At 46.9% G+C, this 18,640-nt stretch overlaps 1 protein-coding gene across 5 annotated transcripts in view; it reads right to left on the bottom strand.

Annotated features, from left to right (window-relative positions):
- Positions 1–18,640, bottom strand: part of UBE2F (ubiquitin conjugating enzyme E2 F (putative)) — a 1,146,915-nt gene that overhangs the window by 468,755 nt on the left and 659,520 nt on the right. For all 5 annotated transcript variants that reach the window (XM_078681318.1, XM_078681321.1, XM_078681319.1 and 2 more), the window contains one exon: positions 12,286–12,356. In XM_078681318.1, the coding sequence (XP_078537444.1) occupies positions 12,286–12,356 (71 nt within the window). The remainder of the gene's footprint in view (positions 1–12,285; positions 12,357–18,640) is intronic.

Here is an 18,640-nt window from a genome sequence, read left to right as displayed (position 1 = left end):
GTACTCCGCAATTGATGTCAGTGAGTTCGGAGAGGAAGGGTGGGAGTCTGATCCTTTGGGTTCTGCCGGCAAAAAAGGAGCAGATCCAGTCTAGGGCGGTTCCCCGTATGCCTGCGTCGTGGAGTCTGGCTGCAGAGAGGTCTAGAAGGATGAGGGCCGTGTTGTGGTGGAGAGAAGGGCGGTCTCTGTGCTGTAATTGCAGCAGAATCTGGACTGGGAGGAGTAGAGTATGGCATTCTCTTCGATGAAGGGGGTCAGCTGGGCATTGACGAATTTGTCAGGGACTTTGGCGAAGAAGGGAATGAGAGAGATGGGCCGGTAGTTTTTCAGGTCCTTCCCGTCAGTCAAGGGTTTCTTGACCAAGGGCTTGACCTCGGCCCGCTTCCAGTTGTTGGGCAGACGCCGCATTTAGAAGGTGGCGTTGATGGTATGGTGTAGTTTGGTCGCAATGGCGGCAGCGGCTTCGTGGAAGATGTGAGGCAGGCAGGGGTCTGTGGGAGCTCCAGAAGTCATTTTCTGTTGCGCTAATTCACAGATTGGGCTCAGAGAGTGGCCTTAGGAATGGAAGAGCAAGTTCCGAGGATGCACTTTGGCTCAACAGTCCGTCCTATGGGACCTCTGAAAAGGAAGCTCAGCGGGTAAAGGCATTGGTGACTATGAAACTGCAGAGAAGTATCAGAGCACTAGGGGAAGGAAGAGGTGGAGCAGGAAAAGTGCACATGGGCTAGTTGGGTAAGACTTACACTGACTTGTACACAACGGCAGACACGTTGGTCCTATGAAATAAATTATCAGGCATTGAATATATGTTTTTGCAAGTACAGTAAATGTAGTCCTGCTATCCACAGAAAACAGGTACATTGCAAACTGTGTTTAAGTTGCAGAATGTGAACGTTTTCATAAGCTTACAAAATGTGCTGTCTTCTTTTTAACAGAATCGTTGGTATTGATACAAAGCCATTATAAATAACATTTTTCACAGAAAGAGTGCACATTTTTTAGGGAAATGCACTAAGGAAATGCATTTATGAAAATGAAACAATACACAAGTTTTCTAAAAGAAAAACATACTGATCTAAAAGACAAGAGGGTAACTACATTTACTCCCAAAATAATACGTACATTGACTTAGAGAAGAAATGTATGCATTTTGCCTTCCTTCACTAAGTAAAAAATGACACTTATTTTCTGCATAATTCATGCAGACTACATATAACACATGGCTAAAAAACGCAAAAGAATTTTGAACCAATTTAGGAAAGAGTACTAATTAGTACCTGTAAAAGTACAATTATGTAAGGGTGCATGTTTTGAATTCAGAAAGGTTTCCAGTAGTACTCTTGCAAAGCTGCATAAAGTGCAAGTTTTCATATAGTTTGTGCAATATTTACCACACTTGATTAAAAAAAAGATGCGATAAATAACACCCAATTACGAGTTGCTCCCGGATAATGGAGAATTAAGTGGATTTCGGTGCTCACTGCACCAAAATCTGAATGCCCCAGTATTTACATGGCATTTTGGTTTGACCACTCGATATTGATCTCGGAAATGTGATTTTTAGCAAAATACTCATACCTCAGATCTGTGCGTTAAAATGAGTTAACGCACATATTGGAATTTAATGGCCAACACATAAGGGCCAAAAGTGTAGAACTGCATTCATGGTCACAGAGCCCACTATACTTCCCTGCAGCGGGAACAAACATTTTCCCCCATGGAGATATAGCCCTTCCCTTACACCATCACCAAATGTGAGGGTCATCATCTGAGTTCCCTCCTAGAAGGCGAGTCTCCAGTGTGGATGGGTGAGATCAGCATTTGGAAATGCCCAGAAAGGTAATCGTTTGTGTGTGTTCTAAAACGCACATGGTTAACCATGCCTAAATGCGCCTAGTTCCCACATCTTGCATTGGATTTACTGCATTAGATTTTCCACACTGGTGGGGGAGAAATCTACAGCTGCAAATCCATAAACACCTGCCCGAAATTGTTTTGTGAACTTCTGGCCAGAGTAAATGGAGATATTTTTGGCTGTAAATGTATGTTTGCAACCGAAAATATATGCTCACAAAAAGTCTCTGAATAACATGGTTTTTTATATGAAAGAAACACAATTTCCTCAGTAACAGCAAGGAATATGACATTTTCATCATCTACACTAGTACATGGGGCCAGGCAGTCAGCCTTTTTCACACCCTTCTCTCCATTCACATGTTTGGAGGCCTGTAGGACACCTTTCCAAAGTAGCACAACCGAACCAGGGATCCCACTCATTTGCCAGCCACTTCCTGATGGGCAAGCATACAGCAGTATTCCTCTTACTGACTCCCTGACAGGTAAATGTGCATGTGGGGTTGAGGTGGTGTGCAGGAACCATGTGCTGTTTTGCGTGGGTTGACCGAAGCTTTATATTGTTCTGTCAAAGGAATGTATACCACAAAATCACACTCGATAACTTTAAACATGTGTACTCCAAAGTGCATTAATATGACAGAATATATTCCTTTGTTTGTGGCTGAAATGGAAGGAAGGTTGGTAAATAAAGTGCAGCACAAAGTGCAATTCTGTGCCACAAAACTGCTGTTTTTGTGCCGCTAAATTTGGTAAGTTGTGCTGCAATATCCTGAGCAGACTGTTATGGAAAACCAAGTAGGTTCATTACAGCTTAGTGCCTAAATCTCACTAAACTTCTAGGCCAGTGCTTCCAAACTTTTAAGAACCATGTCAGGAATTTTAACAAGCATTTACAATGCAATGGTTTCGCCTTTTGAAAAGTTCGAGCTATTGGCATTGACATCTCCCCAACCCGAGCTGATATGCCAGGGGTGGAGAACAGTAGGCACAGGCTCCCAGTCCCTGTTGGAGAGCAAACGTAGCCTGCTAAGGCCAATCCGGGCACTGTTCTAACGCTGGGTAATAGTTTTACCAGCATGAGAGCAACATGTGGATTATCCCCCCCCCACTCTCACCTGATAGCAGCAGCTAATTGGGTGGTGAGGGGGGGGGGTGTAAAACTAGTGAACATGATGGACCACAGCATCTGCTGGACACAAGTCTGAACTTTCATTTCCTTCCACCTTAGAAGGTATTTTTATTGGGCCTCTGCAGTTCCCGCTCAATATGGATGTACCCGAGCCGCTTGCTCAGAGGTCAGTAAAAGCTGGACGCTCGTTTGTGAGGCCGCTCTCTCTGTAGCAGGGCATTACGGGAACCCAGGAGGTTTGCTTCCCGCCAGGAGAAGCAGCCCTCACAAAAAAGCAGAGTCCAGAGAGAGGAAGGCAAGACACACCAGCCTAGCACACACACTCACTTGTGCTTAGTTGTAGAGTCCGATCTGATTCCATCCTAAGAACACACAACATGTTACATAAATATCACATTAAATGAACATGTGAATACTGATATGCATGTAAACACACAGAGACATATAAAAACCCTTGCAGGTATGCAGGCACTGACACACAGACAGTACACCACAAACACACAGGCACTGACCCACTTTTTCACAAGCAGAGCTAAGCATGTATACAACACAGAGGCACACATATTCAAACATACACATACTCACACAACAACAGGCACAGTACTGAATGTACAGTCAGCTGCACCCTCTGAACAGAGCTGAGAGACACTGCTGAGAGAAACCCAGTGTGCAGAAGCCGAGTGTGCTGCATGCGCCGCGCGCTGTCCCATACCTAGGCCGAAGGACTAGTGGCAATGTGCAGTGTATGCAATGGACAACTAAGGTGGTAGTGCCCTGTGTGCAGACGGAGCAGCCCCATGCCTAGTTCGCACGATTTGTGGCAGGGGTGTAGTGTGTGCAGGGGCGGCTGGAGTGGTGCACGCCACTGGTGTTTGTACCCAGTGTGCAGGAGGTGAGTGTGCAGGCGGCGCAGCACCTTACCGAGCTCGCAGGACTTGTGGCAATTTGCAGAGGGGCGGCGTATGCCGCTAAGGTAAGTGCCCAGTATGCAAGAGGAGAGTGTGATGTACCCGCCACACGCAGCCCCTCGCCTAGCTCGCAGGATTAGTGGCATGGTGCAGAGTGTACAGGCGGCGGCTGAGGTGGTGCACGCCACTGGTGTTAGTGTGCAGGAGGAGAGTGGTGCACACGCCACGCGCAGGACTTGTGTGCAGGGGCGGCTGAGGCGGTAGTGTGCAGGCGGCGCAGTCCCTTCCTCACCTAGCTCGCAGGACTTGTGGCGATGTGCAGGGGTGGCTGAGGTGTGCAGGAGGCGAGTGTTCAGGCGGCGCAGCCCCTTCCTTACCTAGCTCACAGAGCCGGCTGAGGTGGTGCGGGTTGCAGCACACCAGCTCGGGCTCAGCCTTGCCGTGGCTCTCGCAGCCGCTGAGCCACTTCAGCTCGCAGGAATGCCTGAGGTCGGGCCATTGGAAGAGGCGGCAGAGCAGGAGCGGCAGGGCGGTAGATACACTACTGAGTGAAAGGCTCCAAGCTTTCCTACCAGTATGCAAGTCACCGTGTTTCGGGCTGGATATTCATTCATCCATCCATCCATCTGGGGCCAGATGTTGCTGCCGTACATGCCTTTTTTGGCTTGCTTCCATTTAGTACAAGATTTGATTTCCAACCCTGATTTTAGAGCAGTTTGTACAGAACCAGACCAGACGACTCGTTTGGACTAAATTCACAGCAGTTTGGAATAGGATGTAAAGCTTTTAGAATGCCTTCGGGCTGTTTGGGAGAAGGGAGGTAATTTTGGAGCCATATCTACTGTATTTTGGGGCACAGAAATAACATTTTTATGCAATACTTTTGGAAAGATACAGCTCTAGAGGGCTGCGGAACAGGACATAATAACCTGCATGATGGCTCAATGAGTTAACAAGTTTAAATCCTCGCAGGGCCAACTCAGCCTCTCATCTTTCTATGGTCTGTAAAATTAGTGTAATCTGGTAATGGCAACAGAAGTGCGGTATGATTCACCACATAAAACTCCATATTAAAGTTGCACCTGTTAGTCTCAATGATAAAACCGTAGAGAAATATAGAGTACTACTTCCGTGGAATTCGATTAATATGAGATTCAAATTTGGGCGGCATTAAGGCATTACTTGTGGGGTGGGGTATTTTATATAGCGCCAACTAGACCCGAAGTTATCAGAGCGCTTTACATGAGCACCAGTTGCGTTACCGACGGACACATACATTTTGTTAGGCACGGGGAGCTTAAGTGATTTGCCCAAATTTGCCCAGAATCACAGAATGCTGAGCGTCCCTGACCTAACTCGAACGCGGTTCCGCAGGTTCGAGGTCGGCCGCTCTAGCCGTTAGGCCACATCCTCTCCATTCTCTCTGGAAAATATATTAGACAGGCGTGACGACGAATGAGGGTGGTGAGGTGGGGCACTGAGCAGCCCATGCATCCAGAGTATGACCCCAGGAAGCGGAAGCTAGTGTTAATCCTGTCCACACCCTCCCATTTCCTTCCATGGATGAGAAGCAGACAACTAGCCACAAGAGGGCAACGAGAGCTCGTGGGCTGACTGCTAAGTAAGGAAAACGGGTCCATACCAGGTGGCTGGCCAGTACAAGGCATGTACAACCAGGGCACAAGTCGTAAAACAAGCACTCACCTGGGGAACAACGGAGGCCCAGCACGGAGCGGGCATTTCGGCAACCCCGCCCACGTGCGCTCGAAAAACATGAAGCACAGGGGGGGGGCGGGAACGGACAGCGGGAGGGGGAAACATGAAGCACAGGGGGGGGGCGGGAACGGACAGCGGGAGGGGGAAACATGAAGCACAGGGGGGGGCGGGAACGGACAGCGGGAGGGGGATGTGCGCTCGAAAAACATGAAGCAGGGGGGGGGGGGGCGGGAACGGACAGCGGTCTGGTCTCTGGGTCCGGTGTGGACGTCAGGAGGGAGCGCAGGCTACGGAGAGTACCAGGGGCGCCCAGGGGACAAAGAGCGGTGCGAGCCTAGCTGGAAACGCGGCTCGCACCGCGGCTGTGCTCACACGCTGCGGGACTCATGGGGGTGGCTGCAGCTAGGCAAGGGCGATGCGAGCCTCGCTGGCAGGGCGGCTCGGGTCGCGGCTTACAGTACTTTAGAGCTTAGGATCGGCTGTCTCTACTGAATGGCTCTGAAAAATGTGTGCCTGCAGCAGCCCGGGTTAGGAGAGCCAGTGTGAGGAGAGGGAGGCGGGGTGGAGGCAGCAGGGCAGGCCGAGCAACTCCATTGTCTGCCGTGAGCCGGGTGACTAATCTTCCGTCGTGGGACCCAAAAAAAATGGCGGCCAGCAACTCCTGAATTTTTCAGATTGGGGGCGTCTTTACAGGGGCGTGTTTACAGGGGCGGGAACGGCGCACAGACAACGGGAGGGGGCGGGAAAGGGTAATCAAAAGGCAGAGCACTCACCTGGGAACGCCCAGGGAAAAAATCTCGGGAACGCCCCCGAATCTGGTCCGGCCTTGACGGACAGATCTCTGTTCCAATGGCTAGCCTCCATTTATGGAGCTAGCCAATGGGACAGGGGGGCGTATTCCAGAGTCCTTACTGAAATCAAGAGATTTCTCTTGGAGGCGGAGCTTACGCTCCGTTCTCCAGGCGAAACCTAAAAAGGACAAACTTTTGAGACTCACCCAGCATTAATAACACTGAGGTTGGAGCTATTATTTTTAGTGTAGTTGTAGACATGCTTACAACATCTGGTGAAATAACAAAATAACATACTTTTCACAATTTTTTGAGTTCCTCTGCAAAAGCAATTGTTTGTAAAGTTCAGAACCTTGACCATGTTCTTCCACGCGTCTTTATCGGACTATGGGCAAGATATTGATCTGCCCTTAAAAGTGGTATATGGTGAACTGCACGGGAGCTGGAACACTTTTCAATGTGAAGTGTTGGATTGTGGCATACGTTCACTAAAATCACAAGGCTTCTGAAAAATCTTGGTGTTCACAACAATGATTGTAGCAAATTTGAAAAACCCATTCTCGGCAGAACTTGGGGTAAGGCCTTGCATCCCTTTTTGTGTTAAAACTAGGCCCTGTGGTGTATTTTGGACTCTATATTTTGCAGTTTAATATAGCATGAACACTGCTCATGGACAATGATGCACTTTCCACAAGCACCAAATGACATTACGTAAGCCCAGATTCATTTTAAGTACAAGAGATTTAATGAGTAGCCCAGAGCCAACTGTGAGACTTGAACCTGGCTCCTAGATTCCAATGTTGGCAGCTCTGGCCTTAGGCCACACCCATATTTCTCAATGTATAGGATAAAGTCAAACACATATGAGAGGATTGTTTAAGATTATGTATAGTGAACACATTCTCTGTTGAAATAGCTATGTGAAGTATAAAAAAATCAGCATCTTACGAATACTAGCAAGGGTTAGTTTTAAAATTGGACTTTGAGACTTGGATCAGCACCTCGCTGTGCTGGAACAATCTTAAGCGTGGGGTGCTGACATCACAGAAGTCACAGGGACTGTAAAAAAACTAGTTTCACACAAAGCACTAGTGTAGCAAATGAATTCAGCAGGAGAGTGGTAATGGTGTAGTGCAGCACCGAGAACGCCCTCATCGCGGCCACCGACGACATCCGGACCCTGCTGGACAACGGAGAAACCGCCGCCCTCATCCTGCTCGACCTTTCGGCTGCGTTCGACACGGTCTGCCACCGCACCCTGACAACCCGCCTCCGCCACGCCGGGATCCAAGGAAAGGCCCTGGAATGGATCACCTCCTTCCTCTCCGACAGAACCCAAAGAGTCCGTCTCCCGCCCTTCCTCGCAGAAGCCACCAAGATCATCTGCGGCGTCTCTCAAGGCTCCTCGCTCAGCCCCACCCTCCTCAACGTCTACATGAGCCCCCTCGCAGCCATCGCACGCAAGCACAACCTCAACATCATCTCCTACGCCGACGATACCCAACTGATCCTCTCCCTCACCAACGACCCCACCTCCGCTAGAGCCAGCTTCCAGGACGGAATGAAAGACATTGCAGACTGGATGAAGCTCAGCCGCTTGAAACTAAACTCAGACAAGACGGAAGTCCTTATCCTCGGCGCTTTTCTGTGTGTGATGATATGTATGTGAATGTTTGTGTATGAATCTGATTGTACAAAAGGTGTGTCTGAGTGTTTGAGTGAATGGATTTTGTGCCTTCCTCTTTTGAAATTATTTTTTCCGTGTCCTAGCTTTTATACTGTCAGTCTGTATAAAAAAAACTCTACAGATATTCTTTTACTGACTAAATGAAATTAATGCTCTATGATAACTATATATATAATGAAAAAAATCAATAATAAAAACGTTTTTTCTGAATAAATATCTTTTCTGTTGGTGTTTGCTGTGGGTTGGCTGAATGTATAATTAGACGTTCTGCTCTTTAGATATTAAGGGAACACCCCCTTTCATGTTGCTCCTTAGTTTTCTCGCCCTGGCGGGTTGTTTCCCCTTTTTCGAATTCATTTTTAGATTCAGGGCCCCTCTCTTGTTTTTTGACTGATTACCCGGCACATTTGCCGTGAGGGTTAGATAGGCTCTCTCTTCCCCCTTCCAAACCCCCTTAGGCGCTTTTCTGTGTGTGATGATATGTATGTGAATGTTTGTGTATGAATCTGATTGTACAAAAGGTGTGTCTGAGTTTTTGAGTGAATGGATTTTGTGCCTTCCTCTTTTGAAATTATTTTTTGCGTGTCCTAGCTTTTATACGGTCTGTCTGTATAAAAAAAAACTCTACAGATATTCTTTTACTGACTAAATGAAATTAATGCTCTATGATAACTATATATAATGAAAAAAATCAATAATAAAAACGTTTTTTCTGAATAAATATCTTTTCTGTTGGTGTTTGCTGTGGGTTGGCTGAATGTATAATTAGACGTTCTGCTCTTTAGATATTAAGGGAACACCCCCTTTCATGTTGCTCCTTACTTATCCTCGGCCCATCCATCCATCTCCGCCTGGGATGACTCCTGGTGGCCCCCTGCTCTGGGCCCCCCACCCAAGCCCACGGACCACGCACGCAATCTGGGCTTCATCCTTGACTCCTCCCTCACGATGGCCAGGCAAGTTAATGCCGTTACCTCCTCCAGCTTCAACACACTTCGCATGCTCCGTAAGATCTTCCGCTGGATCCCCACTTGAACCAGGAAAACGGTCACCCAGGCCCTCGTCACCAGCCGTCTGGACTACAGGAACGCCCTCTATGCTGGGACCACCGCCAAACTACAGAAAAGACTCCAGCGCATCCAGAACGCCTCAGCACGACTCGTCTTGGACATCCCCCGACACAGCCACATCTCCGCCCACCTGAGGGACCTGCACTGGCTCCCCGTCAGCAAGAGGATCACGTTCAGACTCCTCACCCACGCACACAAGGCTCTCCACGATTTGGGCCCCGAATACCTCAACAACCGCCTCACGTTCTACACGTCAACCCGCCAGCTCCGCTCCGCCAGCCTCGCCCTCGCCACCGTCCCATGGATCCGCAGAACCACCACCGGAGGAAGATCCTTCACCTACCTGGCGGCCAAGACCTGGAACACCCTCCCCACCCACCTACGACTCACCCAGGACCATCTCTCCTTCAGGAAGCAACTCAAGACCTGGCTTTTCGAGCAGTAGCGGCCCGCCCCCCCCCCCCACTCAGCACCTTGAGACCCTAGCGCACAGCTTTCCAAACTTTTCATGTTGGTGACACACCCTTTTGTGAAAAAGAATTTAGGGACACGGTAACGCGGTGGGTTCGGGCGCCACACCCCACACACCACAGCCCCACACAAACCCACACACACACCACCCCACAGACACACCACCCCACACACACCCCATACACACAACCCCACACACCCAACACTTAACCCCACATACACACACCCCACACACCCCACCAAACACACACCCCACACACACCCCCCCCACACACCACCCCACACACCCCCCATACACACCCCCCCATACACCCCCCACACACACACACCCCCCCCACACACACACCCCCCACACACACACACCCCACACACACACACCCCACACACAGAGGTCCCGATTCACAGAACTAACTTAAGACAAAATCCTAAACGTACTACTTTTGGTATTCACAGAAGTTAGGATTTTGTCTTAAGACCGACTTAAGAAAATCTTAAGTTAGGATTTTGTTTTAAGTCTGTCTTAAGTTTGTCTTAAGACAAACTTAAGACAAAATCCTAACTTCTGTGAATACCAAAAGTAGTAAGTTTAGGATTTTGTCTTAAGTTAGTTCTGTGAATCTGCCCCAGAGACTTGAGGGGCACTGTTAAAGGGTACTAGTGAGGGAATCAGTGGCGGAGGTGGCCTTTCCCTCCAACTGTCTCCGCCATCTGTCTCCCTTCCTCTCTAGCTCACTCCCTCTCTAGCTCACTCCCTCTGACTGTCTCTCTCTCTCTCTCTCTCTCCCTCTGTCTCACTCTCTGTCATCCTCCCTCTCTGTCTCCCTCCCTCACTCTGTCTCACTCCCTCCCTCTCGGTCTCACTCCCTCCTTCTCCCCCGATGCAGTTAAGAGCAAGGGTTTCCTAATTGCAAGGAAGATTTTGTTCCTCTGACGAGGTCCTGAGCGGGATAAAGCTTTTTTGGATGCTGTATGCAGACCTGGCCTTTTATCATGGCATGAAAAGGCGATAGCCGCTGGTAGGACAAGGCCCTTAATGTAAAGACACAATGTGGACTGAAGGTAGTACTATGAAAACATTGTACTTGTGCTAAAAAAAATAGAGCAAACACATTTTGCTACTTTTTCCACATATGATAGTGATGTGCGATGTTGCAAACAGTGGCAGTGCGACCTTTCACTTATCCAGTCCCAGATGGGAGGCAGTCACCCACAAACAAACTTAAATCAAATTCATTTCCTACTGCAAAGTGGGGGCGCATGAAATTTGATAATCGTGAAGCAGTAGGAACCAGGGTGAAAAGCAAACCTGTGACCCCAACTCATAAAAGAAAGGTTTGGTGGAGTGAGGGAGTGGTTGTTTCTTGCACAAAATGAACCATAGCACTGAATGTAGTCTATTCCCAGCCCAGAGCAGGAAATAAACAAACACTACCCAGTGCTCCTTATGCTGGTGTTTGCCCAACCAGGCCTGTAGATACAATGGAAACACTGCACCTCATCTCATGTCATCTCAACATTTTCACGAAAGGTTGATGAGAAACGTAGTCATTTCATTATACTTTGATAAAACTAAACATCAGTTGCAACCCTCCAGGAGGTGGCGCTATTTGATTACGCTACTCCACAACAACTGCATTATCTCATGCAATTGGGACGAGAAATATGGTGATGTAAAATACAGTAATACATAAACTAAATACGTTTAACAGCTTGCACTGGCTCACTAAAATCTAGTCAGTCAAAAGATTGCTGGCGTTACTTACTGTGAACAGAGGATCATCAAAGTAAGTCCCTAAGAAGCATGAATCTCCATTCACCCATTTTAGTTGATCTGTAAATAAATTACTGTGGTGTGGAGGAAAGGTGAGGCAGGCTCTCACTTAGTAAGTGTAAGATTGAGTGAAACATTTTACACCCGGACGCTGTTGTAAAACCCGGACATTTCTCTTGATTGATATCAACCAGAGTGCGGATGCATTCGGCCAGAGGCTCCACAGCCAAGGAGAAGAGAAGAGGAGACAAGGGGCAACCCTGCCGTGTGCCACGGCCTACAATAATAGGATTGGATATATAATTGCCTGTTTTAACGTGGATAGTTAGACAATTGTAAAGTAGCCGGAACATAGCAATGAAGGCTCCTCAAAATCTAAATTTAGATAGTACTGCAAAAGGGTAATCCCACTCCATGGAGTTCAAGGCCCTTTGGAGATCCAGGGCCAGGCACCCCGAGCGAGGCCAATGGAGAGGCGCATACTCTGACTCTAAAGAAACGCCGAAGATTGAGGGTGGTGCTGCATGAGGGGACACATCCATTCTGGTCTGAGTGGACCAGGGCAGGAATGTGGGCTGCAAGCCAACAAGAACTTTTGCCAATATTTTGTAATCAGTGTTTAACAACGCAAGTGGTCTGAAGAACCCAGGGCCATGGGGTCCTTGCACGGTTTCAATAGGGAGACCGCACTGGCCTTTGGAGCTTCTCAGTCAACTCAAGCCCTTGTAGAGACAATTTGGAGAGAGCGCGTTGGCCTTACTACAAGATTCATCATCAAGCCGGAGTACTCTGTCTAACTCTACTGGTCACAACTCTACAGCGCCACTTGAGTACCACAGTGAGCAAATGAAGTGAACATTCATAGATCCAACAAGTAACACATACCTTAGACAGATGTCTCCCGTCTCTGTGATATTTGGATGCCAAATTCTGGTTGAGCACTTCACCTTTGGAGGCTAGGAGAAAAAAAGAAAACCTGATTACTATAATTTCGTACAGTGCTACCAGAGCTCAATCTCTCTGCATAAACTACAATGTAAAAGCATGAAGGTCTCCATCAACTAGGAACAAGGTTCTTTTGAGTAAATCATTTATTAGCTTTAGCTGAATTACACTTGCACTGGCCTATGTGTGTGCTAAGAAATGACAATGACCATATTTAACAGGGGCGAAGCCTACATGAACATTCTACCCAGAACATGAGGTGGCAGAAATCTAAAGTATTTCCACCTTTAAAAAGTATTGTATACACATTGAGACCATTAAGGAATTGAAAGAGAAAGTCAATTAAAATATTTGCGACAAGTCTGAAGTATACTTTGAAAGACTAATTCAATATTTACTAGCTTTCGTAACTGAAATGTTTTATTCTATTAAGAACATGGAGGCAAGGATTATGCTCTTCTTTCTCCTTTTTATTTTAACAGCAGCCTTACTCAAAGAACAAAACTACCTTTCCCAGAAACCTCAAGGGAAAGCAGAACAAACAATCAACCAATCAGTGAACAGTTCCCGTATTGTGGTCCATCGACTGTTCATGCCCCCTCTTTTTTCATAGACAAATGCTGTCCAAGTCGTAAAATGCATGTACACTCCGATTAATCTTACTGAAAAGGAAAACAATCCAGTAATTCTTATCCATAAACTGACGACCATATCAGCAAACCAAATAGAAACTTGAAACAGGATTAACATGATCCAATACCTCAAACTTCCTAGGAATGAGCATCATAAACAAACAAGCCTTAAGCAAACATGTTGACTGACAGAGAAGCAAATTATCATAATTGGAGAATACTTGTATCTTAAAAGGTCCAAAATGCCAAAGGGGCTACCAACCATTGAACACGGTACTTGATACTGGAGGGTATGACCTCGACTCCATGACCTTTATAGAATTGAACATTTTGGTTACAAAAGCTAGGACATTTTTCCTTCTATGTCAGGACAAGAGGCTCGAATTATGCTCGTTCAAAACGTATCCACCACCAGTGGACCCATTTGGACTACTGGCTTGAAATACAATGTCTTAAACGTCAAGTCTGATGACCAATTGGCTGTATTCAAGTGGCCTCAAGATGAGCTCCCAGCGCAAACGTCTTAGGTGCACCTCTCGCAGAGTGCACACCAAAAATAGAATTATCAATTCCTGCTTCTTGTAGGATGGCCCTCACCCAGCGTGCTATAGTGGGTGATGAAACCGCTTTAAACTGTTTACATAAGGCAATCATGAGTCGCCGTGCCCAAAGCTGGATGAAGCTCCTCCATAACAGAAGGCTTTAGACATCGACCAATTCACAACTTAAGCTTTTGTGTAAACGAAGGATAAACAAACAACCTGGAATTACATTTTGTTGTCCTGGAAACATGAAAAGTAACACCATCCGGGGTGAAGACCCTCCCCGAAGTATCCTGAGATCTTACGTCAGAGACTCTTTTACAAGAAATATAACATAATAACATAGCCAACTTACCGGATAATTGTTTTCTGGAAAGGTACATATTTTGTGGTCAAGAGAGGAAAAGTTCAAGAACCTTGTTAACGTCCCACAAAGCAGAATACCTGGGCTCAGGAGGAACTGACAACATCACACCTCTCATCAACTTCCTGACCAAGGGGTGCTCCCTTTATATGGTTAAGTGGCCCACCGAAATGGTGGACCAGAAAGTGTTTACTGATGCGTAGGCCATCCCTTCCGGAAACCAATGACTACAAGAAATTCAAAACAAACATTTTCGGATTAAATTGGATTGGCTTCCCCTTGGCAAACACCAACGCAACCACCGTCCCAAACAGGACTTGTATCTTATTTGCCCCTTCTGCCCAAGCCTTGGATAGGAGACCCTTAGCTGTTTCGGATTTTCCACCTACTCCTGTAGTCCTCTACACAAGGAGGCATAGCGGCCCCTTCAGAACCATACTCACGGAGATCCAAAAGGATATCCTGCCTCTAGAGTGGACAGAATGGAAAGTTACATCAGCACTGGAAACTATGCTTGAGACCTACAAAACGGCTACATTACTACTAGTGACGCCTTCTGCCTGTGTACTTGCTCCAACTGCATTAGAACTGCAAATGAGGGGGGAGATGGGTAGGGGACGCATATCTGATCTCCACACTCAAATCTTGCAGGAACGCATCTGTTGCTTATGGGTCCGGCCTAAAACTGAAGTATCGGGGTAGGTGACAATTGAGGAGAGAGGGAAACATGTCCACCTAAAAAGGCCCCCAACACCCTCTGAATCATATGGAACACATTCAGGTGAAGTTGTCATGCACTGAGATCCTGAAGGTGCCTGGAATGCCAATCGGCCACCTCGTTGGATCTCCCCAGAAGAGCCTCTGCTGCCCACGAAATTTCCTGATCCAGGCAATGCTGCCAGAACTCCTTTGTCAGATCCGCCAACGATTTGGATCATGGACCTCCCAAGTGGTTGATGTACCTCACCACCGAGATGATGTCCAATTTCAAGAAGACCAAACACTTGACCTTGTACTTCCTCCAACAGTAGATTGCAAAGGAACCTGCTAAGAGCTCCAAGCAGTTTATGGGCATAGACTGTTCATCCAAAGACCACTTTCCTCCAGTGGATACACCCTCACAGCTGGCCCCCAAACCTGTTAGACTGGTGTCTAACTCGATAACCATATCCAGACTGGAACCGAAGATGGCCTTCCCGTTCCAGACATCCATGTGGTCCAACCATCATTGTATTTCCTCTTTTCCTTCGTCTGAGTGAAACTAGGGCCTCGTAGGCCATAACCTCATGCGGGTGCTGCGCCATCAGTCTTAGAAGTGCCCTGTAGTGAAGGCAGCCGGGCAAGATGGCCTGGATGGACAAAGCCAACAAGCCAACAATCTCACCAGCCTGGATAATTGCCTGAGGGGCATGTGTGAACGGGCTACCATTTTACGCAACTTGTGAATTTCTTTTGCCATCTTTTCAAAGAATTGATCACAAAACTGAGGAATGTTATCGTCTGAGCCGGGACCAGTGATGATTTCTGTTAATTGATCACAAACTCCAATCTCTCCAGCAAGTCTACCACCATCTGAAAGTCACCCACTAGCACCCAAGGCCACTGGTCCATCAGAAGGATGTCGTCCAAATAGAGCAGGTACAGAACGGGGTTCCGCAGCCTCATCTGTGGAAGGACACCACAGCCTAGAGGGGCCCAGATCACTGTCCAAATCGCCCTGAGAGACATTCCCCCAACTGGGGACGGAGACTGAGGGGTCAGATCAAAGGGGTCAGAATCAGGCAACTGTAGTTGCAACTAGAGGAAGGCCTTCTTGAGATGCTCAAAGTGTCCTTCTCGCTGCCCTGGTGCATAAGGCACTTGACTTCATGGCTTGTTCAGGTGCCATAGGGGTACCTTGTTTGTGCACTTGTGTCAGCCTATTTTCTCTTCCAGGGGTGCCAGCGCCGAGGACACTGCATGCTGTATTGAGGCATCCTCCACCTCACAGATTTAGTCATTAAGAGGCATAAAGGAGGCATATTCGTCTCAAAATATGCAGCTTCGGAGTCCTGCATGTTAGGACCGGATATGGAGCTAGGGAGCATAGCAGATTAAGAATAATCAAGGACTCAGGCAACTGGGACCAACACCCTATCTAATTCTTAAGGTATACCGCCTGGGCTGGTTTCTGCAGGGCCAAAATAAATGTCTACGGGCCATGAAAGGAGAAGGATTGGAAGCCCGTTTGGGCTATGGGCCCTTAACACAAAGTAATTGCAGATCTCAGGGGCCTATGGGCCATTAGGAGGACAGCACCACAGCCAAGAGGTACAGAGGTACTCAGGGAAAATATCCCCAACATAAACAGACTATGGCACGTGGGGTGAATGGCAGGCTGCACAGGTGCTGTTTCCAGACTTAGGGCCCATGGGGCTACAATTTAAATACTTCCCTCCCTGCGCCCCCCCTTCTCTCTGGCTTGTAAGCGCCTTCCAGCGGTCAGCACTGATGCCACAAAACCCAGTAACTGCAAAACCGTATACATGCTGAGTGAGGAGCGCCAACAAACCCAAGCATGTTAGGCAAAATCTGAAACCACAATGCGAGCACACATTAAATTCAACCAAGAAATGTCAAACACCCTCAACAAACATTCATAAAGAACAGGAGAGTCGAGACACTTAACTGCTGGCTGCTGAAGCCGCGAGAAAAATAGGGCATGAAAAGAGTCTATGGACTATGACATGGGAACTGTTCATTGATTGGTTGATAATTTGCTGTTCTGTTTTCCCTTGAGGTTTCAGGGAAAAGTAGTTTTGTTCTTGAGTAAGGCTGCTGTTAAAATAAAGTGGTGAAAGAAGAGCATAATCCGAGCCTCCGGTCCTGACAGAATTGCAGATATACCAGCGACATTACAGAATGGACTTCATGCACCTCAGAAAACGTCTTCATTACGAGTTAATGTGCAAAGATATGTGTTGAACTAACACTGGCTGTGTATCAACAAATCACATTTATTAAACATGTGTGCCTGTGAAACATTTTTTTTTGGCCAGAAAGCTGCAATTAGTAATGTACAAACACTCTGCAAAGCCTTTATTATGCAACTGCTAAATTACATTTTTTTATCTAACTAGATGAGGTCTTTGCTGATGTTAAGAGATACTTTGGATTTTTTATATTGTCCAAGTAAGCATTCGGAGGACGTTTGAATGACTTAAAGCTTGTAATAAAAATAAATGTACTTTAGATACAAGTACTAAACTCCAGGTAGAAGATTTTCAGGTGTCTTATGGATTTGTTCCCCGCTTAGGTTTCCACACCCACTTTTGCTTTAGAAGATTGTGCTCTAGGTCTTCCGCACTATGGAAGATACGCTCTTTGGTTACAATGTGCACAATTCAACATGTTGGGGGTTGCCACCACAGTATGACTCAATTTTCCACCGTAGTTAAACAGCTGACAAGCTTGCTCAATTTCTTTAGTTTGTCCATGCAACATTTTAGTTTCTTCTTCATTAATAAGGTCTCCTGTGGAAAGCTCTTGTCACAGGAGAGCTTAGGTAAGAAACCGTAGGCAACAATTGGTATGATTAAAGTCAAGCCTAAAGCAATGGAAAGCTATTTTTCAGAAGAGTGTGGACTTGCACATAGGCTCACAAGGTGGACTCAAGAGCTCGGCCACAACAATATTTAGTTCTATGGAGGAGCTGGCTTAGCAAAGGTAGACATAACTAATTGTGATCCTTCTAAAAATAAAACATCTTTGATGACTACTACCATGAAAAAAGAGGTCCAGAATCGACCTTTCCTGCATAGAAGAAAAATTACTTTTATAGAAGAAAATGGATACCACGTTTTAACCAGGGATTCTAGATATAGCAAAAGAGTTCTTCCTTGCGCTGCAGTGAGACCTCCCAATAATCACAGACTGAAAATGTTACTCATGAAAGACTAAAATGATATGATGAAACGTTTCCCATGCCTCATGAAGAATGGTCAAGAAGTCTGGTGAGAGGTTCGGAGGTCCATACTGCAACTATAGAGGGGTTGCCTGGTGTTAGACTTGGCCCTTTTTGCAGGGTCATCCCTAAACTTTTTGCCTTTTCCTAGCCTTTTATCTGAAATAGTGTTGGTGGTTTTAGAGCTCTGGGCACTTTAGCACTACTGTCCAGTGTAAAGTGCATGTGCTCTCTGTGATAAATCTGGTATGATTGGTCTACACCTGTTTGGCCTATTTAATTTTCCTGTCAGTCCCTTGCAAAGTGGTATCTCATATACCCAGGGCTGGTAGATAAAATGCTACTGGTGGGCTTGCAGCGCTGATTGCGCCACCCAAAGTAGCCTTTCAAACCTATCTCAGGCCTCTGCCATTGCAGGGCTTGTGCGCGCAGTGTTACTGCCGCTGGGACGTGGCACCTAAAGTGTGTGCCATGTCAGTGACCCCCCCTTTTTACTACATGTCAGTCACCCCTAAGGTAGATCCTAGCTAGCCCTATGGGCAGAGTGCATTGTAGGTAAAAGATAGGACATGTACCATGCCTCATGAAGAATGGTCAAGAAGTCTGGTGAGAGGTTCGGAGGTCCATACTGCAACTATAGAGGGGTTGCCTGGTGTTAGACTTGGCCCTTTTTGCAGGGTCATCCCTAAACTTTTTGCCTTTTCCTAGCCTTTTATCTGAAATAGTGTTGGTGGTTTTAGAGCTCTGGGCACTTTAGCACTACTGTCCAGTGTAAAGTGCATGTGCTCTCTGTGATAAATCTGGTATGATTGGT

This window comes from Lissotriton helveticus, chromosome 3_1 (genome assembly GCF_964261635.1).
Source record: "Lissotriton helveticus chromosome 3_1, aLisHel1.1, whole genome shotgun sequence".
NCBI classification, from domain to species: domain Eukaryota; kingdom Metazoa; phylum Chordata; class Amphibia; order Caudata; family Salamandridae; genus Lissotriton; species Lissotriton helveticus.
Note: the sequence above shows the minus strand (reverse complement) of the source record. Positions and strands in the feature narration are given on the sequence as shown.